The sequence below is a fragment of the Platichthys flesus genome, chromosome 9 (assembly GCF_949316205.1).
Source record: "Platichthys flesus chromosome 9, fPlaFle2.1, whole genome shotgun sequence".
In the NCBI taxonomy this organism is placed as follows: domain Eukaryota; kingdom Metazoa; phylum Chordata; class Actinopteri; order Pleuronectiformes; family Pleuronectidae; genus Platichthys; species Platichthys flesus.
This window is the reverse complement of record NC_084953.1, coordinates 6,582,246-6,608,522: the sequence shown is the minus strand read 5'-3', so window position 1 is coordinate 6,608,522 and position 26,277 is coordinate 6,582,246. Positions and strand designations below refer to the sequence as shown.

The 26,277-nt window shown below is 43.6% G+C and overlaps 1 protein-coding gene across 1 annotated transcript in view; it reads left to right on the top strand.

Annotated features, from left to right (window-relative positions):
• Positions 1-26,277, top strand: part of anos1b (anosmin 1b) — a 41,217-nt gene that overhangs the window by 2,632 nt on the left and 12,308 nt on the right. The window contains exons 2-6 of the mRNA XM_062394744.1: positions 8,517-8,564; positions 20,226-20,288; positions 21,364-21,571; positions 21,848-22,032; positions 24,983-25,112. Coding sequence (XP_062250728.1) covers positions 8,517-8,564; positions 20,226-20,288; positions 21,364-21,571; positions 21,848-22,032; positions 24,983-25,112 — 634 coding nt within the window. The remainder of the gene's footprint in view (positions 1-8,516; positions 8,565-20,225; positions 20,289-21,363; positions 21,572-21,847; positions 22,033-24,982; positions 25,113-26,277) is intronic.

Sequence of the window (26,277 nt, the reverse complement as noted above, 5' to 3'; positions counted from 1 at the left end):
TTTGTTCATATACGAAACCTATGGAACTGAAATTTCATGTGTCTGGGATCCTAATGACGGGAGATCAATGTTTGAACTTTTTGTGACTTTGACGGCTCCTGTCTCCTTTAATCAAAGAGAAATAGTTCCTATATCACTTTAAAGCTCAATCCCAGCTCCATGTTAATCAATACAGTATATTTATATTCTCAATATAGAAAATAACAGCATGATGAGTGTAAATCAGTTCAAGTTGAACTGATGATTTGAATTGGAATGACCTAATTGACTCACTCTAATAGTCAGATCTTATACTCACTTCAAAATAGGTTGTGACTACTTATACTTCCTTGAATTATTACTTATATTAGGGTCAAAGTCAATATCAGTAAAACAAATAAGCAGCAGATTGTTAAATAAATAATATTAAATAATTTAAGGAATGTCAATCGCATACAAATATTCATGGAATAAAATTAATTAGACTCTATAATTAGACATTATCTAAGGTTGAGAAAATGATTATTCAATTATGCACAATTAGGCACAATTCTAGCTGTGACACATATGAGGAAACACTGACCGAGGAGCAGGACAGTGTCACTGTCACCGTGTGGATGACTCAGAAACACATTTGCGGACATGACGTAAAGCTGTGTCGTACCAAAGTAAAAAAAGATCCTCTAAACTTTTCGAGCAAACGAGGAAACAAGTTCCTGCGCGGCCACATCCTGGGGGAACAGCATCCCTCCCCGAACCTATAATAGGACAGGGAGTGTAGAGGGAGCACGGAGTGATGGATGGGCGGGAGAGACTGTACGTTAGAGCAGTCACACGTTGGAAACAAAGAAAAATAACCTTTTTGATAACAGCTCCAGTAACTAGAACATCAGTGAGGACAAATAAAGCTTCACTCATCCTGCTCTGCCACCGCACACAGACACAAACACACACATTACTTCCTCTGGCTTCATGTGGGTGAACCCTGTGTTTTTGGCTCTTTCTCTCTCTATCTCTCGCTCTCTCTCCGTGTGTGTGTGTGTGTGTGTGTGGCTAGTGTGTAGCCACTAGAATGTGAGTCACCAGTTTTCTATTTACACCTCTCTTTCTGCTGCGTCTCTGGGTTTTCCACTACTTTCCCTTGTATGGTGTAATAGCATAATTATAGCTTGTTGAGTGTGTGTGTGTGTGTGTGTGTGTGTGTGTGTGTGTTTGTGTGTGTGTGTGTGTGTGTGTGTGTGTGTGTGTGTGTGTGTGTGCACATGAGCATATATGTTGGTATGTTGTCATATGCCCAAATTCCTCTTTGTTGTAAACTCCTAAAAATACGGGAAAAACTCCCGGCTGGGCTGCAGAGCTGGATCTCTTAGCACGTACGTAGCAGATCAGATTAGACTGCGTGTCTTAAACACTCACAGGTCTGTGGTGCTGATGAGCGGATGGTTAGCGGTTCCAGCCGGGGCCGTGTGCCAGTGCGAGGCTGAATGAACCGCCTGTGCATTTGTGTTTATGTGTGTGTGTGTGCATGCATGTGTGTCCCAGCTGCTCTGCGGTAGGTAACTCTAATCAGCCCAGAGGTCGGTCAGCCAACTAGTCACGCTCTGAAAAAAATGCCAGAGACAATGGTCAGGTCAGGTTGCACGGAGACAGATGGGGAGATGAAGGCAGGTAGACAGACGTGGTCAGGCACAAAGACCGGCAAAGAGCTGCAGAGGACGGATCGGCGGGCAGGTGGACACACAGACAGGTGTGACGGACAAACATGAGGACAGACAAAACTGATACGCTGGGTAAAAAAACCCAGGGTAAGCAGAGAGAAAGGCCGAGGGGCGGCTGATGGCAGGAGACAAAGGCCTGCTTGATTCACGTCAGAGATAAAGCCTCTGTCTCTCTCTGGAGCTCGGTGACCGCTCTGTCATCTGATCGGTGCAACCGGGGCTGGATGGTGATAAAGCTGTGGCGGCGCAGGAGGAGGGATTCTCACCTGAAACCAGGACCAGAAATTCCAAGACAGTAAATCACAGCTCGGAGTGGAACGGGCCTTGAGCGGCATGCCTTTATTCTGTCAGACAGAGAGCCTGTTTCACCACATCAAAAACTGTGACGCCATGTTATATCTGATACCTCAGCAATTCAATCTGTTCTCCTTCTTCTCACTGCTGACTCCTTTCTTACTAAGACTTAAAGGAAAAGTTTGACTCTGGAGCTGGAGTGGGAGACATCTGGAGAAGATGGACAATGCTGTCCAAATTAGGATTAGGAATAGGTAGACAAAAAAACAACAAAATAAAACTCACAACTTTTTGGCTGTGTGCATAATAAGCAAGTTTGAAGGAGGAAAGCAACGTGACACATTTAAGCCTTTGAGTTGAAATAGATCGGCAACGTTGTCCCTTAAGTCGACTTTCACAACAAATCAATGGAGGATCATATTTTACATCTGACATCAATGTAAAATATGAATCAATTGGAAATTAAAATAACTTTAATGACCAAACCAGCTGGAAATTCAATTCTGTGGCTTCTAAAATCCAATACATTGACAAATCACTGATTGAGGTACCTCCATTCTACCTCTTCTTAGATCTGAGTTTAAAAATCAATCCAGAGTATTTAATGCCTATTTTGCTCCAAACGTTGATTGTGCTAAATTAGATAATTGGACTTGATTCAGCATTAGTTGAATTATTACTGTACAAAATTCCCTGTTTGTTACACTGCAGCTTTATCCTCATCATACAAAACCCAATGGTATAATTCTTCCCATCTTAAAAGAGGGACGGGGGGGGGGGGGACGTGTTGACTTTTTAATTGAGGGTATTGTCTCCACTGATGGAGTTTCATCATCGTTGTTGTCGGGGGGGAACCGAAACAGAAGATGACAAACAGCGACGTAATTGTTGTGGAAGAGACAAATTTCAGGACCGTATAACAACCACTTTGTTGTGACGCTTGTTGTTTACAGGATGTGGAGCACCACAAACACTAACGTTGACACACACGCATGGAAACACACACACACAAGTAGAGTAATTAGGGGCTTGTGTCGGGAATGCTCGGACCTCAACATGAGCTTTTTGGGAAGAACTTTATATTCCGTTAAGAAGAAGTTAGTCATGATAGGTTCACGACGCACAGTCACACGAACGACACAAAAACACGTCAACACACAACACGCCGTGGATGTGCTTGCTCCTGGTCATCTGGGTGTGATTAGCCGAGTTAATGCCTCGTGTTAAATAGACTTTCTACTGCGCCTCACCGCAAACACTGACCACAACACAGACACACACATAAAATGCACACACGCTCTCTCCTACTCTCTCTCCCCCCCCCCTCTCTCTCTCTCTCACACACACTTTTTATCGCCGCATCTGGCAGAAGTGTGATTTATATCTCTTCTCTTTCAAATACCAAAGTGTGTGTGCAGCTGTGTGCGTGTGTGCGTGTGTGTGTGTGATGGCCGTGCACATGTGTGTGTGTGTTTTTCGTGCTGCTGCGTCCACTGATATCAGAATGTTATTCTTTTAACAGTGATTAGTTTGGACCCAGCAGCCGTCAGAACCATGTGGAAGTCCTTTAGTGCAAGTGTTTCTTCCTCCGCGGGTCAGTTGCTTTCTGACGGGTCCCTGGTGTTTCAGCCGCAGACAAATTTCTCTCCTGGATCCGAGACCAAGAAGAAGAAGAAAAAAAGGGGTTTAAGACTCAGCCATGTGGAAATCCATCATTAAAAAAAGAAATGAGATTCCTGCATGGTTCTGTCGTACAAGTCATTCATCATCAAGTGGGTTTAAGGAAAAAAATATCACTTTTGATATTTTTCATGTACGGCAAAGTCCCATTTAATAAAATAATAAAGATTCAACCCCCGACCAGACGACAGACAGCAGTCACAGGAATTTATTCCATCCTGTTTCACAACTGGTATCCACCGCTCTCTGCCAGTCTCCTCCTCGCTCGTAAGAACTAATATTTATTTCCAGCTTTCACCTTCTTTTTGTCTGTCTCCCTCTGCTCTTTTCAACTTCCTCCCTCCCTCCCGTTTTCCTCTCCGTCTCCCACATCCAACTTCTCTTCTCTTCTCTCAGTCACCTTCTCCCAGTCCTCCCTTTCTTTGCCTGACTCTTTCAACATGTGCAGCTGTTTTGCCGCAGACGGCCCTGCTCGCACACTCCGGGACCCTACCAAACCCCACTCTGACCACCGTTTAATGGCCACGCGGCACACAGACCCATCCAAACGGCCTTGATTGGCTCTGACAGCAAATATGTCCCACGAAATTGACTTGGGATGATACGTACATCTGTGTAGTGCGTGTGTGTGTGCTGCAGAGGAGTGACAGAGAGCGGAGGGGGTGTTATGGTGAGGGCGACAGAAAAAGAAAAGAGAGCGTGAAAAAGATTAAGAGAGAGGATGAAGATGTGAGGCCGGCAGGGGGGGGGGGATTAGCTTTATATCTCCTCTGTGAAAATCTGGAATTGTTTAACTGTCTGCGGTTGTTTGAGTGGAGCAGCTACAGTTTATCATCGCCATTGTTTTCAGGTCCTGTTCTGTCACTTTTACAGGAGCTGGCAGCGACGTGGAGAAGCGAGAGAGAGAGCCAGAGCTTGAGTGTATAGTAAAAAGACCAGGCAGAGAGAGAGAGAGAGAGTGACAGGGCGACTAACGCAAGCTCATCTGGACGAGCAGCAGCAGCAGCAGCAGCAGCATGAAGAGGAGGAGGAGGAGGGAATGTAAATTGTGTGTGCACTCACTTCCTCTTCCTCACTTTTATTTATCCCTTTCTCTCCTCCAGAAGAGGCAGATGGTGGTTGGATAAACATTTAAAAAAAGACCCGCCCTGATCACAGGTCCAGAGGCAGCACAGAGCAGAGCCATGCTGCCAATATTGTTATAATATTGTTGATTGGATGTCTTGGACACTTTGCACTTCACATACTGGATATAATCAGGGCCTGCCATTTAGATTTGATTATGATTAATGTGGATGTGATGAAGAAACAGAGCAATTTGGGTGTCATATCACTCAGCAGGAGCAATATGAGTTCAGAAAATGATTTCGCATTAAGGACAGTACGTCTTTTAAAACCAGGAAAATACATTTGTAGCTATGTGAGGATGTTTTTATTGCCAAAATCAATGATAAGCTACGTATTCCATTCAAGTCGTGTCGTATTTTGGAACATTAACTGTGTTTGACATGACAGCTGACAGATCCTCCACAGATTTCTTCTGGATTTATATTTGAGGCAGTAAGGAAACAGTTCTCTAATCACCACAACCTCTACACACCAGAATACAATGCCACTGCATTAGTCTCACACACTACTTATACAACATAACCCAGGGCCTAAATGTCCAGGTACTTTCATCAGCCGCTTTGGAAACACATTCTGGGAAACATGTAGAATTTTGTTACAGACCTCAGTCATATGAGCAATAACTTGGAAAACATTAAGATAAATCCTGGATAACATCACAAACTGATGCTCAGAGTGTCCGAGGATGGAACTCACACGTTTCCGACTTCAAGCTCACCTTATTCCAACGATCGTCAGACGGCAGTTATCTGGCACGAAAAGCTAAATTTGGTATAAACGATGGAGGTTTCAAAGAATTCAAAACAAAGGTTAGTAAACACTTGATGGGGGGAAACGTATCATCAGGTATTTAGACGTCAATGATTGAACTTTTGATGAGAAACATTGAATCTCATCTCTGCAGTATTGACTTTATACAGAATGAAGTACTCAGAATGGAGACACAATCTACTAAGGTCACATGAGATGCATGTTTTAATACCCGCAAAACCTCCAGATGCGTATATGAGTATTGAAGACACTCTTGAAACCAAAAATAGAAGGAGTATTAGTGTCTGTTCAGTATTTAAAGAACACATTAATAAAGTTATTCTCAACTGTGGCATCAAGCACAATCACCGTGAAGTTAGAGTGACTTGTTAAACTAGTTTTAGTATTTGAGAAGGTAAACAACTTGAGGAAAGAGAGGAAAGGTGAACAGGAAGGTGTTTCTCTGCCTCTCCTGTGATACCGTTCTTCTGTTTCTCCTCTCATCTGCTTCTCTTTCCATCCGTCACTCCCCACAGACTTGTTACCAAACTATTCATCAGGGGTTTAACCTCTACTTTAATCCCGTGCTGCTGCTCTCTTCCTCTCCGCTCTCTGTGTCTCTTCTCAGCATTATCCCTTTTAACCACTGACACAGATTACTGCTAAACCAAAAGTGTCCACACCATCAATACTAATTTAAATATAAAGGCAAATTCACATGGGCAAGAAATACACTTCTATTCAGTCCAAGAATCATTTCTATGACAGAATTGATCTTTGTCTGTATCGACTCAGATCAGCTGTGGTGTGTCCACCATTTCTGTGATTTTTGGTCGCACTCCTTCCGTCGCTTCTCGGAAACCCTAACCACTTCTTCATCGCTTCCAGCAGCTGGACAACCAAAGCAAAAGCTGCAGGTGCACACATGGAAAAGACAGAATGAGAAGAATGAGGCAGAAAAGATTCGTGGAGCTCTCGTCATACTGTACGTGTGGCAACGGGCAATTTGTGCAGAAAGCAGGCGTGACTGATGGTTTGTCGGTTTTGGAATTTCACAAAAAGGACGGAGAAGCAGCCCTTCCTCCCTTTCCGACAGAACGGAGCTTTTGACTGTCTGAGCGGCAGTTCCCTCTAAGCTGTTCTCCCCCTTCACTTTTCCAGCTTCAGTAGAAAAACATGAGGAAGAGCTTGACTTTAAGTCACCGTCCCACGTCACAGAAAGGCTCAGCTGCAGGTATTTCACCTAAACCCAGTCAATTTACATCTGTTTTGAATGTTAAGACTGAAAGAGACAATTCAGCATCTTCTCCACCGTGAAAGCCCCTAACCCCTAATCTCTAACCTTTAACCACTGCACTGTTCCCCCGGCTCTAACCCCGTAACCTGCCCCATACCAGGAGCACAAAGGCAACTTAAAAGAGGAGAAGCCCTGAAAAGTGTGTGTCTGTGGAAAGAGATGAGCCGGGTTCAGGCTAAATACAGCTCACTCAGGAGAGGGTTTAGGAGTCGTTAAGAGGGCTTATCCCACGCACACACACACACACACACACACACACTAGAGGCACATATACTCCCCTAAGAGCACACACACATGACAACAGACCGATACACAAATGCACACCCACCAGTTTTCTAATAGTTGTTTTGATGTCGGATGATGGCATCAGGATTGTGCTGATGGTAACAAAGTGTTTCAGAGGGAGTAGCAGCTCTGTTGCCACACAACCATGGCAAGTTTAAAAGTTACCACTAGCTGTTTTCAGCTTGCTTTATTTAAACCATTAAAAATGATTCACAATTCCACAAAAAAATGGATAAACAAACAGAAGGGGTGTCTCACAGGTAGGAGCCCAGGGAGCGTGACTCGACTGAAGTGAAGAGAAGCTCCGTTGGGAAACCAGCAGGGTTTGGGAAGAAATCCTTAAATTAGTTTATCAAGTAAAAGCATTTGATTCGGAGTAAATTGAATATCAAACAACAAAAATCTTTCTCAATGGTAATTTAGCAGTACTTGTCGCATAAAAAGGAGATTTGGTCTCCATCACAGGCTGTATATAAAAACAGATTTCAACTTTTCATGGGGAAAGTGAAGCCAAGGTTTCAGGTAAAAGTTCTGAATGTTCTGCAGGTCTCTACCTCATCTGTTCAATATCAATTATTGATCAGGAGTTTGAAAACTTGGAGAGACTCAAGGGTTGGGTTTTGGGTGTATTTGTATTTTTGTCATTGTGGTAAAATGATGACGTTTCAATCTCTCACTCATGTTTACCGGTGGTCTTGACTCACAAAGCAGTAGCTGCACACACACAAACATGCATCTCTCCAAGTGACGTGATCTCTGTCTGGCTCTGCAGCCACAAACACAGTGTGTTCACCCACTTTTCACCCAGAGGATAATTATGTATATAGTAGAAAACCTGAGTGTGTGTCTGTCTGCGTGACAGGTTTCCTCTTGTTACGCTGTTTGGTCACTGACCTTTTATTTAACAATATTTGTCTTCCTGTCTCCTTGTAATTTACTTTCATCACCATAGACCGTTTGTAAAGATGGATGACACGTCGCCACTTCCTCCTGTTGTGAAAACGAAACGTCCCGGATACGAGCGCTGCCGTCTTGAGCTTGTGTAATAGTGATGGAGCTGTGGTATCGATGTCCCGCCGATACTCAACCAATCCCCACTCAGCTTCAGCCGTCAATCAAGAAGTTTCTCTTTGCTTTTATAGCATAAAATAACTAATTAAATCCAAACTTACCAGAATCATGAACACTTGAACAAACACACTGGGGTAATGTACTGCTGCCAGCCACTAGGGGGCGATGCAAGGTGGTTTGGCTTCACTTTTGCGGAGCTGCCATGTCGTTTGTCCTTGTACACATTTATATATTGTCCTTGTATAGTCATCACATGTTGAAGGCTTCAGAAACACTTGTTTGTTTTAATCCTTCTCGTCTTTGTCTTTTTCTAGAGTGACCAAGTTCTGGTTTGGTGTGAAAACAACAGACGCTGCTCTCAGGTAACACACGCACACACATGCACACACGCCACAGAGAATTCTCCTCTAAACCAATACACGGCTCCTGTTATTGGAAAAGTTGTGTTTTTAGTTAAAATAACGTCCTCAGCTGTCTCCCTGTTATCCGTCCTCCGTGGAGCAGAAATTAGCGTCTGTTTATTCACTTAACGCTGCGAGCCAGGAGGCTTCGGTGAATGTAGATATGTGTGTGCGCCTAATCATTGTTTGATTCTCGAGGAGTTTCCATGCTGAATTTATTTATAGACACCAATCTGTCCACTTTGCAGCAGCTCCAGCTTGTTCCAGCTCTCTGGGACAAAGACAGTGGGCGAACAACACAGAGACTGAGGCCTTGTTTAATCTACTGCAGATATTTCAGTAGAACGCCCCCCGCCCCATTTTTAAATAAATCGTTTCTCAAAAAATCACGCTCAAACAAACAAGCTGGGCCAGTAGGTGGCGATAGAGCCTTCATCAACCATCCGTCAATTACCAGTGATGACCGCTGTTGTCCAAGTGATATTGGGCGAGGCGGACGTCTGTGAATATTGGTGATGTGGTGCAGTAACGCTTAAATTAGCGATAAACCTGTAATTAGTCCAGGCGTAGAGAAACCAACATGTAGTTGCCATTGTTGTTGTTTCTGGTGTGTGCTCATTACACAAATCAACAATGGGCGAGGAAGCTGTGACTGTTAAATGACTTCAAATGGTGTTTGAATGTTGACGAGAGGCCCGGACGCAGAAATATCCACGTAAGCATGAGTCTGGGTCTAATAATGCAAATTATCATCTATTGCGCAACAACGAGGTCTAACAGGTCAACACCCACATTCCTAATTCTTACGTAGTCAAGGTTTTACCATATATTAGAAAACAAATTCAACCCCCGAAGCACGTGAGATCAGAAACGCTCCTTTGGAACGAAAGAACACAAACAGTGTGTCCGCCGTGACCTTTCACTTACAGACGTGAACTCACTCAATATTAATGACTTCTTGAAAGATCCTGTCTGGTTTCTTATTGATGTGCTTTCTGAACTCTCCGTTCGGGTTCAGACCTTGTTGGAAAGCTTCGACCCGGCAGCTGCAGGAACACCTGCGTCATATTTTACCTTTCGCAAACATCTCCGAGCCTCGCAACGAATCCAGCTGACAGTCGGAGAAAGGACAAGGTTTAAACAGGCAGAAACGGGAGCTGTGTTTCTGCGCGTAGTTCAGGGGAGTGAGCATGTGTGTGTGTGTGTGAGTGTGTCTGTGTGTGTGCAATGGGGTTAGAAGAGGTTAATGTCAACAACAGCCAAGAGCTTACCCCCCCCCCCCCCCCGCCGCCTCGTTGCAGGGGATACCACACTGAGCGAAACATCAGACATTAACTCTCAGCTCAACCCAGCCGCCCTCAGCACCTCCAACACAAAACACACACACACACACACACACACACACACACACACACACACTCGCATTTGACCTTACCCAAACTTATTCCTCCTACCTTCTACCCTTTCATTCCTTGTTTTCTTTCCATCTCTCCCTGCCTCTGTTTCTATTGTTGACGTTCGGATTTCAACGAAGACGCAGAGAGCACGAGAACGGAAAAATATTTTCTCGTTTAACACCATGTCTAAACTTTACTACCTTGGCTGCGCTTCTTGCAGCTGTACATGTGTGAATACCAGTGTGGCACTACACTGTAACCGAGGTCTCACAAACAGTCCCAGGAACCGGCCAGTGGGGGCTGACGCTGCGCAAACCACAATTTTCCTCTCAGATGGGCCGGCACTGCACAGGCTCGCTCAGTGTCTCTTCTGGCTTGCTTGAATTGCAAAACCTATTAATTCTTACCTTTTTTAACAGTCTGTGTAAAGTGGATGCAGCCCAATTTGTTAAAGTCAACACGGCAGGCCAACAAAAACACATGACAGCAGAGAGGCACACGCAGCGGCCAAATTTGCCAAGATTAATCAAAAATAATGAATTATGCAGCAGAGGCAGTCCAGCTCTGTTTAACGCTCCCAAGGTGAGTGTATTTGTTCACAGGAGGGGAGGGAGATGTTTAGGGTTCCGTTTTTTTTTGTCATGCACCTTGGGGGCATTTTACACTCTACAAAGGCCTCTTTATTATTATTTCATGGAGTAACAAGAATGTCCAGGCTTCTATTCTATTATATTGTCAGGGGCTGCAGAGTCGAAATGAGCCGGTCTGGTCTGCGGAGGATTTCCTACTGTCATGACCAGCTTGTCTCACTCTCACTGTAGCACTATCATCGTCTTTGAGTGCCTGCACTGGCTTTAGCTCAACCACCTGCACAACTCACTTTGTCACTGGAATGCGATGAGTCCTGGAATATTTTGGCCCGAGAAGGATCCAACCGTTGGAGCTTTCATTGCAGGAATTGAAGGGGTGCTTTTATTTTGCCTGCATATTAATGTAGCCTTCAAAATGTGACAACCTATTCGGGCTGCGGTGACTCAACCGGTGTTCAAATGCAGCCTCTGAGGGATGTGGCCCCTGACCCAGGACACAACTATAGATACAGGTTATAGTGAAAGATAAACAGACTGTCAATTTTAAAAGTTATCAAATAAACAGCAACCGGACAATAACTTGAGCCATCTCTGATCTCATTGGCTGAATCCTTCACAGGCTGAATTGAAGACAGATAGCCTCACAGCGGTGCAACTAGAATTTCCAAGATTCCTTCAAACACAGCTTACAAATTAGTCCTCCTATTCAACAGCAACAAAGGATCTGATTAGTGGATCCTTCTCAGGCCAACCTACGCCAGGATTCATTGAACACTGGTGATGAATCTAGTTAGCTGGCCATGGGCGGCCGAGCTGCAGTGAGTACAGCAGCTCAAACGTTGATAACGACGCAATGGAAAAGCCTGTGATGCAGATACTAAGTCCTCCGTGGATCAGACCGACTCATTTTGCTTATTTTTTTGCCTTTATAGACACAAATAGTCCCTTGAAAGAAACAGCCTCTGAATTAAGATACAGCTTTTGCGTTGTCTGTAAAAACAAACTTAAACGGCCCAAATTCAGGTTCAATCTCACAAATTGAATCAAATTAAAGAATTTGCAAGCAAGTTCTCTAACTACTCAACAGGTTGTTTTACATACATTTGTATTAATTCCACATAATTCATGGAGCTTGATGATAAAGAAGAAAGGAGACTGATATCTAAACGTGAGGGCTTGATTGAACACAAGGGAAAAGTGGGTCTTTGCAGAGGTATGTGCTTTTCTAGTTGGTGCTGTGGTCCTTTTCACTGGTACCATCACAGTATTGCATTACAATACTCAGCTGTAGACTATTTTCTCCACAGAGAGAAACAGAGAATAAAGTAGTGGGGAGTTTGGACACGAGCTGCTGATCTGCTGGAGAAGAAAACTCTCCTCTGCACAGTGTAAATTTCAAACCTTCTCTCCGGGGAGCAACATTTTTCTTCTGATTATAAACTCAATTTTAGGGTTATTAGTTAGGCACATCTAAGTGTGACTTGGTCTCAGCCTGCATTCCACTGCAGGATCTCATAATGCTCTTTGGCAGCGTAACACACTCAATAACGTCTGACAGATTTTTATAGAATCGTTTTGGGGACTTGTAATTTACTTTTTCCTTCAACTCCTTCTCTTACGTTCTTATACAAACTTGCAGCAGAATCTGATGTAGTTTGTTCTCGCTGAGTTTTTACAGTCACCCTATCCTCTCACAGTCACACACCCACACACACACAAAGTGGTGCAATGTGAAACTAAAGGATGAACTCAGTTTTCCCATGTCATCTATGTCAGTTTCTCTTGGGGAGGTAAAAACTTGCAATAAATCATTGTTTCTGCAAGAAAAGGAAATGGGAAACTTAAATATTTGAAGTATGTATGATTTCCTGATGCCTCTTGCACATTTGTCCTAATCAGCTTCAGGTTGAGCATCTCAGTAGCATGAAAATAATTTTCAGTTTGAGAAGGACCACATGTAGAATATTTTACTAAAAGGTCCCTTGACATGGAGGAGACAACAGCTCACAGGGTTAATGAAGGAATGTGTTTGAATGAAGATCTTATTGAAGATTCAGGCAGGGTCGGCATGGCCTTCAGGAGGCGGGACATAATGTACGCATTCCACTGTGGAAATCTGCCCCTCAAATCTTGTTGTCTGTCCAAGTTGGCATCTTCTACGTGAGTGGCTCCTCTTTTTCAGCCTGAGATATTGTGTTCTTCCAGTTTTAGAAACGTCATCGACATTTTCCGGACATTTTCCCAGAGGTCTGGCAAGAAAAGTTGCGAAAAATGTCCGGAACGTCCGAACTTCACACACAAACACACACACACACACACACACACACACACACAAACACACACACACACACACACACACACGCAATCGCACACAAAGGCAGACGTTTCTCCACCTCATATGGTTTGTGTCACATCATCAGTGGACTCTGGCTCATGGAAACACACATGGGTATTACTCTACAGGCCTCACTCACTTCCTCCATCTGTCCATCTCCTCCTCTTCTTTTATCTATTTTTTTTCACACACACACACACACACACACACAGAGTAGATGCGGTCTAATATGTACCAGGTGTGTGAGGAGGTGGGACGTCCACTAACAATCCGGTCTGAGGCCGAACCAAGGAGCTGTTCTGTAATATTTACTTGGTTTATTTCACTAGTATTATTATTATTATTATATATATATTATTGTTGAACACATTCTACCCTTTCATTAAATTTCCACTAAATCGACAGGATCCACCTCACTATTCAGTGTAACAATATGAAGCAGTGCTGCTGTCGTACAACTAACAAGATGTTGTTTGGTTCCTGCATAAAAAGCACATGAGTAAATCTTGTTTTATTCTCCTCTCAAGCTCTCTTTAAATAGCTGCATAAACATAATTCAATATTTATAGAGAAAATGTCCCACCCATTAGTTTTCCATCACTTTATGGGTTTTCATGACTGAAGTGTTCCCAGGCTAGTTGGGGTATGTGGCTCCTCCATCGTCTCCTTGCTTGGTCAATGGGAGATGTCCAGGTGGTGTCCCTGAGCGTGAGGCTGGACAATCTGTAGACCAAACCGCTCACGTTCTTCATCTGATTTCTTCAACCTTTACACTCTGCACAGCAAAAGTATGATTTGAAAGTTTCTCAGTTGTTCATGTGTGCGGCCCAGCACGACAGCTGCAGACATCAGCCGGCATAAGCTTGTGTGTTGGCAGCATTTTTAATTCTGCTGACTTTTCCCACAGTCATCTCCAATGACTCTAAACACCAGTCAAACCAGTGCATTGTCAGTGATGCAAGCCTCATGCTCCACAGGGCATTTGAGGGAACATGCTGGGTTTGTGAATCTGGTTTGTAGGTGAAGTATTTCGCCACCTGCTCCCAGCACATCCTTCTTTTCATGATCCAAACCTCCCTCGATTCTCTGTCCAACTTTTATCACAGGCCGTCCAGCATCCTTTAGTTGCCGTACTTGTTTCACACAGAATACAGCTACTAAATAAAGCACGGAAAGAAACAATGAGAGGATTGGACACACACACACACACACAGGCACACAAACACAACCACACTTACTCTGAGAGAAAGTCGGTCCGAGGCCGTTTTTGTACGAGAGACGAATTTAACTACTGAAATATCCTGGAGCATTTGTCTTTTTGACTCTCCTCTCCTCTCCTCTCCTCTCCTCTCCTCTCCTCTCCTCTCCTCTCTTCTCCTCTCCTCTCCTCTCCTTTGGTTGTTTTAAATATTTTTCCAAAGGTTTGGAAAAAGTCGAACATGCTTTTCAAAGGGATTTTAGGAATTTGTTCCGCTACTTTTCACTCAAGTACCACAAAGCCTGAAGTGTCTCTTTGTGTGTGTTTGTGTGTGTTTGTGTGTCTGTGTGTGTCTGTGTGTGTGTCTGTGTGTGTGTGTGTGTGTGTCTGTGTGTGTGTGTATGTGTGCGTACATTATTAAATCAGACTTTTTTACCCTCTTTCTTCCATATATTTATATCCAAACGTTTAAAATGTTTATTGTAGCAGCATAATAAAGTTTAGATTTAGTAATGCTCCGAATTCAGTGAAATGTCTTGAGCCCCCCCGTGTCGAAGCCTGCAGGTGGATGCTGATGGGGGGGAGGGGCCAAATGAACATGCAGCGATCATGGAGAGTGAAGCATGTCACATGATTCAGCTCGGGTTGACTGCCTGAACGAGAGCTTGCAAGCATCACTCCTTAAAACTGTGTTTGTGTACAAACGAGTCGAGAGCCAAGAGTCCAAAAGCAAGTTTGTGAGGTCACATTGACCTTGACCTTGGAATTTTGACCACCATAATGGATTCAGCTCAAGTTTGTGCCAGATTTTGAGAACTTCCCCTCAGGCGATACCGAGAGAACATTTACAGGAATTGGACGGATGGATGAAAGGACAAGCCAAAAACACAATGCCTCCGGTCAGGGCTGTCATCAACATGGAGGCATTAAAATATCATAAAAATACAGTTTTTCCAATGAAGCAAAAAAGCTTATTTGGAATCCTGCACTACTTTTGCAAGACTATATCTGCAACTACAGATACTGACTGTGGCAGGCAGGTTAATCGTTACACTTATTTTCAACCAAGACATACGTTTTAATTCAAAAGGTTGTCTTTAAACCAAAGCACTTAAGGTGAAAGTTAATGATTACTTAATTAGTGAGTTACCAACTTTTAGTACCTGAGCTTTGTCCTCTTGTGCTAGATAGAAAACACTGTATTTGAAGTTGTTGAAGTAAAAGATTCAAACAAGTATTTCTCAACAAAAAAGCATTAAAATGTTTAATCTTGGCTTTAGCGCAAGCACTCAGGCGTGGTACAGTAACACTCAGCCCTAAATGTTTCACACACAGTTTGTGGAGTTTGTAGAAAATGTAAAATAAACTCTGAACAGCTGACGACAAGCTGAATGTAAATCAGCCTAAAATAGTTTTTCACATCGGACCCACTGAACTGGCGTGCGGAGGCCGAGCACATCTGGTGTGGGGCTGTGTCCTCTTTGTCTCTCTCTCTCTCCCTTTTCTCTGGACCTTGTTTCACTGTTTGTCTTTCATCTCCTCTCTCCTTTTCAACTGACACTCACTTCTCTCCCTCCGCCGTCCCCTCCGAAACCACATCTCCCCACCCCCCCTCCCTCTCTTGCACTTCCTCTCCTCCCTCTCGCTGAGTGTGGCTGTCATCCCTCCATCGTGGCAGGTGAGGCCATAAAATAGCAGGAGAGGCCAGAGGAGGGCTGCGAGTCTGTGTGTGTGTGATTAATTATTATACAGATACGTGCACACGCCATTAATCTCATCTTTGTTGTCGTTACACTGTGCTGGTGTGTTAAACAGTAACATCTCTGACCTCTTGGACCTCTGCTGTGTCTGCTGCTCTGTCTCCCTCACACATAACTCATAATGTCACCTTCAAGGCCAAAAGTGTCCGATCGTCTCTCATCTCCTCTTACACAAATACACCACACCGTGATTTACCACATGCAAGGGATATTTGAGAGTGTAAGGTGTGTACCACGCACATACCAAGCGTTTCCAGCCCGGATCCATTAACCTTCACCCCTCTGTTGCTCTCTCCTTCCTCTCCTGACTGTACTACTGACTCTGTACTAAACGTAGCACTTAGATTCACTTATACTTCAGTAAATCTTAGAAAGACTGGATTCCACAGTCCTCAGACATAGTGGGCTATTCACAAAAAGGACTGATTGGTCTTAAGGGTCTGAAAGAGTGCCAGGAAAACATTTACCTGGACGTGTAATTTCTTTAAATTAAGTGTAAGCAAATTTGGTGGTTCAAGGTCACAGTAACCTCTTGTCCTCGTGAATGGGTTGATCAGGAACACCCATGGGGAATTGTGTAACATCGGGCAATAACGTCCACTTGGACTCAAGGAAAACTTGATTATAATTTGTAGGTCAGAGGTCAAAGGGCAAGGTCACGGTGCCCTCACAACGCTTTCTTTTTCCTCGTATCTTTTGAATCCTTTCAAATTTGGCACAAATGTTCAATTAGACTCCGGGATTAGCTGATTAGATTTGATGTGTCAAAGGTCGCAGGTAGACAGCTACTCTATCACTGTAGTAAATAGAATCCAGGAGCTTTGATTTATGCAGATCTTCTCCTCTTGTCAAACATCCTGGGAAAATTTGTCCTAGTCCACGAACGCAGCATGTGAAGCATTTACCTCACAGAAACATGGAAAACATCTGTGTACACCTACACTGGGCTTTTCTTATTTGTGGAGGAGAGGAGGATGAACTTGAAAGAGCAGAAGAGGACGGAGTAGAGATAGTGTGAGAGGAGTGGAGGGAGGTGAAGAAAGGCAGCAGAGAGATGAGAGCAGGGGTCAAAGAGGAGAAGAGGAGCAGCGATAATGTGAAGACAGGAAACAAGAAGAGTCGAGGATAAAGGGGTGGGGGGGGGAACACAACAAGAGGACAGGAATGAAAAATGAAACTTGTCTGTAACAAATCAAAGGGGGAGGAGAGTAGGGAGCAGAGAGTGGAAGAGGGCAGAAAGGGGAAATTTGTTTATAGAGAGAGAGACAGAGAGAGAGAGAGAGAGAGAGAGAGAGAGAGAGAGAGAGAGAGAGAGAGAGAGAGAGAGAGAGAGAGAGAGAGAGAGAGAGAGAGAGAGAGAGAGAGAGAGAGAGAGAGAGAGAGAGAGAGAGAGAGAGAGAGAGAGAGAGAGAGAGAGAGAGAGAGGTGTTATTGGGCAGATTCTTACAACCTTAATCTCAGCCCAGCACGTTGCCAAGTGAAGGGACCCATGAGAGCTCCTTGAAAAACATATCACACTTCAGGATCTGGTTACAATATTGTATGTGTGTGTGTGTGTGTGTGTTTATATGTGTGCGCGTGCATGTGCTTGTGTTGGACCATCTCTGTGTCTCCTCGAGGAATGCATCATTTACAAGCAGTGGAGAAAGTGGAAAACAACTGATGGGTGATGCTGCTTCTCTGTGTCTTTGTTGGACCGAAACACTGTCGTCGGACCCGGCGGCTCTGAGAGGTTTATAGTTTGTTATTTCACGGAGAATGGAGGCCGCGGTCCGCCCGGATTCGTGGCAGCATTCGTGGAAAAAAAGAAAAAGAAATAACAAAACGTACACAGACTCTTCCGCAGCACGCGTTGCATCATGGCTGTCCGTCCGTATAGGAAAGGGCGTTCCACAGTTGTGTTTCTGCTCTTGTTCCATATTCTTAGTGGCGAGAACACCGAGGCTGCTTGTGATGCCTGAGCAGACAGATGATTGTCTGGACACACAAACACACACACAAAACTGTTGTTTCATAAGATCACACTCGACAACCCTCGATCACCCTCTCCAGAATATTACGTTTTTTTAAAGGTGTGATATTTACACTTACACTTGAGTTTGACTAAAGATCATTATAATCTTTAGTTATATCCGCTTTAATAATGATTTACTAATCACACAAGCATGAATTTCTACACTACAATACATTTTGCTGTAACACATTTTATTTTATATTACTATATTATTATATTATACCTTGATATTTTTTTTAAAGATTATTGCTAATCTTTTAATCTAATCTCAACATTGTGAAACCTGAAAACATTCAGGCCGATATTCTGCCACAAACACATCAGTGTCAGCGTTAATGTTGCCGATGAGCGACAATATAAAAAAAGGTTTATTTCATATAATAAACAATGATGAATTATGTTTATATAAGTTATTTCTTTATATTTGGTTGTGTTTTCTTTTTATTAATACTTATATAAGGTATGATTTATCAAATAAATCTCAGTTGATTCATTCCATCATATTGGTATTGGCATTGGCCCACAAAAATCCTAAGAAAAGAGTAAATTCCTCTCATGCAAAAATCTGCAGTATTTGATATGAAAACTACAGTTTTAGTTTAGTTGCAGTTAGATATTATTTTTATTGTACTCGTCGATTGTTTGTCCAAACTTTGCAACTCTAATAAGAAAATCGACAGAACACATATTTGTATATAGGTGTGCAGATTGAATAACTCATGATCCTGTTCTTAAAGACTTTGTTCTCTGCGAACTACAGCAGCCACTTTCCAAACCTGCAGGACACACGTTTTTAATTCTCAGATGACAGATTTGTGGGCGGAGTGTCACTTTAAACTTCCCCAAACTTTTTCTTCCATGACTTAAAACAAATGGGCCGACTGTACAACATTAAACAGCGATCAGGCTTCACGCTGAGCCTCCACCTCACGTCCCACAGGTTGAAGAACCAGCACATGGCTTCGCTTTGTTGCTGAATCCCAGTTACAGGTTGCTATGCACACGTTGTTGCCCTGTGTTTAAGACCCGTAATATAAGTTTACGTAGTCCGCAGTGCAGTGCTGCTGATAACCTCAAAAAGCCCAGTTATCATCGTATTAAATACAGCCACCCGTCTGCAAATGAACCTGGAACAACCCTGACACCTTCTAGTCCAACAGTAACCATTTATTTGTGCAAGGATGAAGTTTTTAGGGCTTTTTGTTGGTTCTGTTGGTTCCACTGGAATCCGTGCGATGGAATAAATTCAAGGAGTGATTGAAGCCAGGCCCACGGGGGGAGCGGAGCGAGACAGACGGACAGACGGAGAGAGGGAGAGGGAGGCGGGGGAGGAGTTGGTGGGGGTGAAACCGCAGTTTTTATATGTCGCCTGGTTTTAATTTTGGTAAGAGCCATCACTCACCAGTTCACTGGGGTGGCAAACCAGATGGATGTGTGCATGTGAGCTTTACGAGTGTGTTCTCTACCTGCTTCAAACTGCCCGTAAATGCATAATCCCTCTGACACAGTGTTGTTTATGCTCCTACACTTTTATTTCCTCAGCCATTTAAAAGTAAAATGTTCTTTCTGATATTTTGTAAACAATTATGTAGTAAAATTATTTATTCATGGGTCTGCATATTAATCAATACTGGAACCTAGACTGGCACTCAGTAGAGCCACCAGGGCCAAACAATCCCCTTAAATTTAATCAAGCTGCACCAAACTGCACGCAGTCATAAACATCAGCTTCCTTAATGTGCCTGATTGTTTTCATCAAGAACCACGAGTTATTCTCATAGTGTTAAAGAAAGTTGGAAAATAATAAAATCCCGGATCCTCGTCCTGATCCAGATCCGCACCAGAATGTAATGGGTTCCTTCCTGCCCCTCACCGCATCCTTCCACCGAGTGTCGTGGAAATCGACACTCGGAAATCTATAAACCAACCGACAAACAAACAGAGTTGAAAACAATAAACGTTAGTCGCAGCGTTATTGTGAAAGCCCCAGACCGAGAACCAGTCCGGTGCACACTCTGTACAACAGAAAACTGAATCCAGTTAGGTTTTGAACAAATGTCACAAACAGCATATAAAGTGTTAATTAGTGAGCTTTGGAGGGGCTTGGTTTTACTACCTGCAGACGGAGCCATGTTGCCATTTTTGCCCACGTCCACTATTTCCTCAAAGGCCCAATATAACGAGCGGCTAGCGGCAGCTTTTCCACACATTTTATCGTGTGTGTGATGAAACAGACAAAGTGTCGGTTGTGTAACTCTTTCCTCATTGTTGCTGAAGCCTCAAATTTCTTGTTTCTTCATAACTGTTTGTTTGGATGTTGGTGTGCAGTGCCTCCAGCCATGCAGAGAACTGTGGGAAACCAGGAAGGTGCTGTCTCCAAAGTCCTGTGAGGTAAGAGAGTGCACAAAATGTGTGTGTGTGTGTGTGTGTGTGTGTGTGTGTGTGTGTGTGTGTACTCATTCTTATATATTGGCGAGGACCATTTCGGGCCTAGACCTTACAGAATATGGACGTTTGAGCAGAATCTCCCTTTCTGAGCCACTTTCAAAGGTCTGTTTGAGGGCTAAGATTTACTGTTAGGGTTGGAGTTAAGTTGAGGTTTGGGTTAGGACATGCAGGATTAGGGTTAGGCGTTTAGCTCTGATGGTTAAGTTTAAGGGTGAGATGTGAATAGGGGGTTAGGTTAGGGTGAGGCATGAATTAGTCATGGTTAAGGTCAGAGATAAAGCAACAATGAATGGAAGTCAATGCAAAGTCTTAATAAGCTGTGCGAACCTGTGTGTGTGTGTGGGACAACACCCTTGGTGGTGGTGTCACTAACTAACATGCATTTCATTGGCTTTGCAGCTCAGTTGTGTGTGTGTGTGTGTGTTTGATGTGAAAGAACATTCCTGTGTGTGTGTTTATGAGAAAAAATGTATGGTTTCTATGAATAACATGTTTGTGGTCTTTTAAACGCTTGCTCCATATGAGAGTGTGCACCAGTTGTGTGTATAATTTATGTGCATGTGTGTGTGTGTGTGTGTGTGTGTGTGTGGCCCTAAGTGATTATTTTCGGAGCGAGTTTCTGTGGTTTTCTCCTTTATTCATCGGAGCAGCTGAAGCATGTCGCTGACTGGATGGCTGGTTAGGAACACAGGGAACTTCAGATCTATCAGCTCAGGCTGGTGTTTACATCTTGCTAATCTGCAGCCATGTGCACAGAAACAGAAATACACACTCACGGCTCCGTTCAAAAGGCGGGTTCCCTTCAAAGAGTCAGTGAGAGTTTACTGAGGGAAACACACACTCGCCTCCACTGTGCTTTTTCTGACCCACAAGTGTGTTGCATATTAAATCTGCTGTGTGTGTGTGTCTCTCTCTCTCTCTCTCTCTCTCTCTCTCTCTCTCTCTCTCTCTCTCTCTCTCTCTCTCTCTCTCTCTCTCTCTCCATCCCTCCCTCTCTCCCTCCCTCTCCCTCTCCCAGAAGCAGACAGAGTGTGTGACGAGCAGGGAGTTCCTGGCGTCCCTGAGGTCGTCTCGTCAGGGTGACTGTCCGCCGCCTCAGCGAGCCACCGGATTCGCCGCCGCCTGCGTGGAGAGCTGCTCGTCAGACCAGCACTGTCCCACCCCCAGGAAGTGCTGCTCCAATGGCTGCGGACACACCTGCCAAGCCGCAGCCAATCTGTACAAGGGTAAATGGGCATAGAGCCAGATAGGAGATGATTTGTGACAGTTTTATGAAAACATTTTAATGAATTAAGAAGATTTTTTACTTGCAATTTTCTTCTTGTGGAAAAGAGTCTGATGTCTATCAATTGATGTCCGTGCTAGAAATAAATAAATAGATAGAAACATAAAGACACCTTTCATGTTGTTTAGAGGGAACTCTGTATCATGTATTTCTCGTGTTCATGAATCATATCCAGAACTCTTCTAAACATCGTCCCTGTTCCGTTTGGTCCCGGCAGGTGTTCCCCTGAAGCCTCGCAGGGAGATGAGCTTTGTGGAGGATGCAGAAGGTCACATGAGGGTGGTGTGGGTGTCAAAGTTCAATGTGAGCGTGGAGCCGGTCTTCTACATGCTTCAGTCCCGCTGGAACGTTGGCATCCATCCCAGTGAAGACCATGCGACGCCATGGTCTACTGCTGCCATGGTAACTCAACCGGCAACCTCTCCCCTTGTATCCCTGGTCTTTATTTTAGGATTAGAGAGATGGAGATATTGTAACATAAAGAATTAGAGCGACTCAGCACTGACTGTGTGGTTGTGCGAGACAAACTGACTGATTTTGAAATCATGTTTTAGATTTGATTAACCTGTAACTTTCACCATCTCATCTCCTTATTAAAGGGATATTAGCTTGGGAGAGACTAATAGGCTGATAGTTAGAAATAAAGCCCATTTAATAACACAGCACATGGTTGATTCTGTCGAAGCAGGCAACTCAAGACACTCGCAGAGTCACTGAAGCTATAAAAATGTTTCCTGCTGCCTTTAACGGTGGAGCAGCGCCACAGAGTTTGTAACATATCCTTACCTCATAACTCTCAATTTGCCTGGAATGATGAAACTTCTCAGCTATGGAGATGGATGTTAGACTCTGTTTCCACCTCATCAGTCTGCTGCCTTGCTGTCTAAACCTCTCCACCCAAGCCAGTCTCCCATTTTGCCAGGGTAAACTCTAGGTGTGTGTGTGTGTGTGTGTGTGTGTGTGTGTGTTCACTGTACGCCCATGTGTGTGTGCCTGTGTGAGGTTAGGTAAATAAGCAGAGCTTAAAAAGGAACCACAGGCAGCCACAGTCGTTCCACCGGCTGACGCTGAATGACTGAACGCTCATTATGGACTTAAATAGATGGCAGCTCGTGTCTGTGTGCGAGTGAGTGTGTCTGTGTGTGTCTGTTTGTGCGAGCGTGTGTGTGTGTGGATGAGTGGATTTTATGCAGTGATTACATTTGCCCTGTCAGGGATATAAAATGGGAATCTTTATCCGTTAATTGTGGCAAATCTATTATCAGATGAAATTCCAATCCAACTGTGTTCATCTGACTTTCCAGCTCATTACGTTTTGAAACTTGTACTTTTAAAACTGTCATGTTTTTTAAGAGAGATATCTTACGGATTTGTGAGAAATGACAAGCATGTATAATATGTAAACCCAATAGATTGGTACTCAGTAGAACAAATATCTCACTCCAGCAGCCCTCTAAATTCAATCAAGCTGCACCAAATTCCACACGCTCATAAATATCAGTTCATTAAGATCCATGAATTATAATCTGGGAAACGGCTGATCTCAAAGTGATGAAAACATTTTAGGATCCGCCACTTTATCCGGATTCTCTCTCGGCCCATGTCTCGTCCTTCCAAAGAGTTTTGTGGAAATCCATTCAGTGATTTTTGCACAACACACGGCTGATCATCAAATTAACCAACAAGGGCCTCCACAGCAGAGACTAAAGACAAAGATCTGCACAGCTCCTGGTGAAATTAGTTTATCATCCTTGTCAGGACAAGAAATTCAATTAACTCAGAGCTATCGTTTAAATGTACAGATCTTTGTCTGACCTAAATACTAAGTTCCTCCAACAAATCCAGCCTTCACGAGAGTTGTGAGATTCAGTCTGTATTGAAATTGTTGAAAGGTGTTTGAATGATGGCACATATAGAGTGTTGAATAGTGGTGTATTATAAAGTGTAGAAATGCAACATTGTGTTGTTACAGCTACTTTATGCGTTGGACTTTTTCTCCAGGTAATATGTATCCTGGCTCATAATCTGCAATAAAACCACAATGTTTTTTCGTGTGCAGTTTTAACAATATGCTATTTAATGTGTTAATTAGTGTGAGCGAGTTTTAGAGGCGCTGTTAGGAACATTTTGTTTCTGTTGGACAGAACCAGGATGTTTTTTCCTGTTTCTATTGTTAATGTTAAGCTAAACTAGGCAGATATAACCAGGACTGTTACAGACAGTAATAAGTAATATTATTTATCTCAACAGGAAAGTAGAGGACCATCATTCCTCTAAAATAATTGGGTTTTCCGTTCTTCTCATTTCTTTTAACATGATATCTAAAGAACTCTTTCTTAAAATAAAAAAATTAACTGATTAGTTTGGTGGTCGAAGGTCAAAGGTCAAGGTCACGTTGACCTCATGTTCTTTTGAATGACGTCATCAGAACCCATTTATGATTTCTTACAAGTTGTCACTCTAACTAAGGATGACCTGATTGGAATTTGGATGTCAAAGGTCGCTGTAACCTCTCATAAGAACGTCTTGTGCCAAATTTGAAAGGATTCTGTCGAGGCGTTCTTGGGTGGTCAAAGGTCAAAGGTCACAGTGACCTCACAAGTCTGGGAAAAATGTATGGTCAGACTGGACAGGTTGGCAGTGTCTCACAAACACTGGGAGGTATTTCCAGGTGCTGTTTTCTCATTTGAGTTTTGAGATTTTCAGCAGAGTGACAGAGGAGTAGTAAATGGACGTATTGTTAAAATAGTTTGTCCCAGATTAGATCATTGTAAAGTGACAATTCAACAAATCTGAGACAATATATAATTTAAATTTCACAGGAAACAATAAATACCTCAAAGAAAGAAAAGAAAAAACACACTAACAAGGAAAAGCTCAAAAACAATGAAGGATGAAGAAGAAAACAGACAATAGAAAATGTACCAATTAAGTCAAATCTGGCAATTTTTGTTTTAGAATCTGTTATGAATCATCCAGCCATTATCTTTAAGGATAACCGGTTGCCAGTGCATCCCGGGGCTGACATACAGAGACAAACAGTCATTCACACCAATGATCAATTTAGAGTCTCCAATTAACCCTAACCCCAGTCTACATGTCTTTCGACTGTGGGAGGAAGCCGGAGAACCCAGAGAAAACCCACACAGACACTGGGAGATCATGAAAACTCCACACATGAAGGGATCGCTGTGAGGCAACAGTGCTAACCACTGCACCACCGTGCCGCCCTGTTATGAATCATGCAGCATATACAATCATTTAATCGTGTAGATGAGACTGTAATGAGAGTGTGGAACAGAGAAGCTTGCACCTAGCCATTGTTTCACGTGACGTGTGTCTGTATTTTTAGACGCTCTCTGAAGATGTGGTGCTGTCGGATCTGAGACCTCAGCGCTGGTACCAGTTCAGAGTCGCGGCCATCAACAGCCACGGCAGCAGAGGCTTCACCACACCGAGCAAACACTACATCTCCAGCAGAGGTAACACAAACACTCTGAAAACACGTCCTCTGCTTTTCCTCTGAGAGCCGTTTACGAGTGTCCCTCAGAGGACGGTGACTCCCCCCTCTCAATCTCTCCCTTAAACTATTTGTGAATTTTGATATTCTGTCATGAGACACTGAGCAAAGCACAGATTCTGGGGCTGTGTCGTTTAACGAGAGATCTGACACCCCCCTCTGAGGAGAAGTCTGAGGAGCAATTCCCTTCCTCTTCTGCCCTGTTCTTTCTCTCTTTCACTCGGAGTTGATGGATCAGGTACGCACGCAGCAGAGGAAAGTGATCAGGCTGTCCATAAAACACAGGCAGGAAACAGAATAGACACTCAACGCACATATTCACACGTACATGCTATACGTTAAGTTGGTTTACAGCCAAAGAGAAATCCCTGGTGTCGGCTCAGCGAGACACAGTGTGAGCACGAGAAAGACAGTCAGACACACACACACACACACACACACACACACACACACACACACACACACACACACACACTGTAGGAGGTCCTCGCTGTAATACCTCGCAGACTTAGGTCATATTGGTGTAACGCCAGGATTGGCTAGTGATACGAATTCCCTGCCAGGATTGGCTGGAGCGAGTTTCTGTGTGAATAATGACTTCAGGTTGGACGCAGCTTCGGAAAAAAGGTTCTTTATCAGTTGAGCGCTTATAGAAGAAGCGTCTGGGATAGCATTTCCCTCTGCCATCCACAGAACAGCAAACAGTGGAATTCTTGATGCCTCCTGCAGAGTATTATGAACATTACAACCTGTGCCTTGGCGAGGTGAGATGTCTCTGGCAGCTCCCTGTTGCCCATCGGCGAACTGACTTGGTCGGACATTTGGAAAATATGCACTTTCCTGCTGAGAGTTTGACGAGAGGATCAATGCCATTTACATTTCTGTCTGTTACATACAAAAGTTGGAATAACTCTCCTGTGGGTTGCACGTAAGCGAATACAGACAAGTGTTGTTTGGAAAGTGTTCGGAGCCAACTGGCTGCTTTTCCACAGCAGGATGTAGAACTGACAGACGTGCAAGTGGTGTCAGTCTCCTCGTTCCACTCGTTGCAACCAAGCACACAAGCGTATATCCCAAAACGCTGAGCTGTATCTTTAGGACCCAACGTGTGTGTGAGTGTGTGTGCA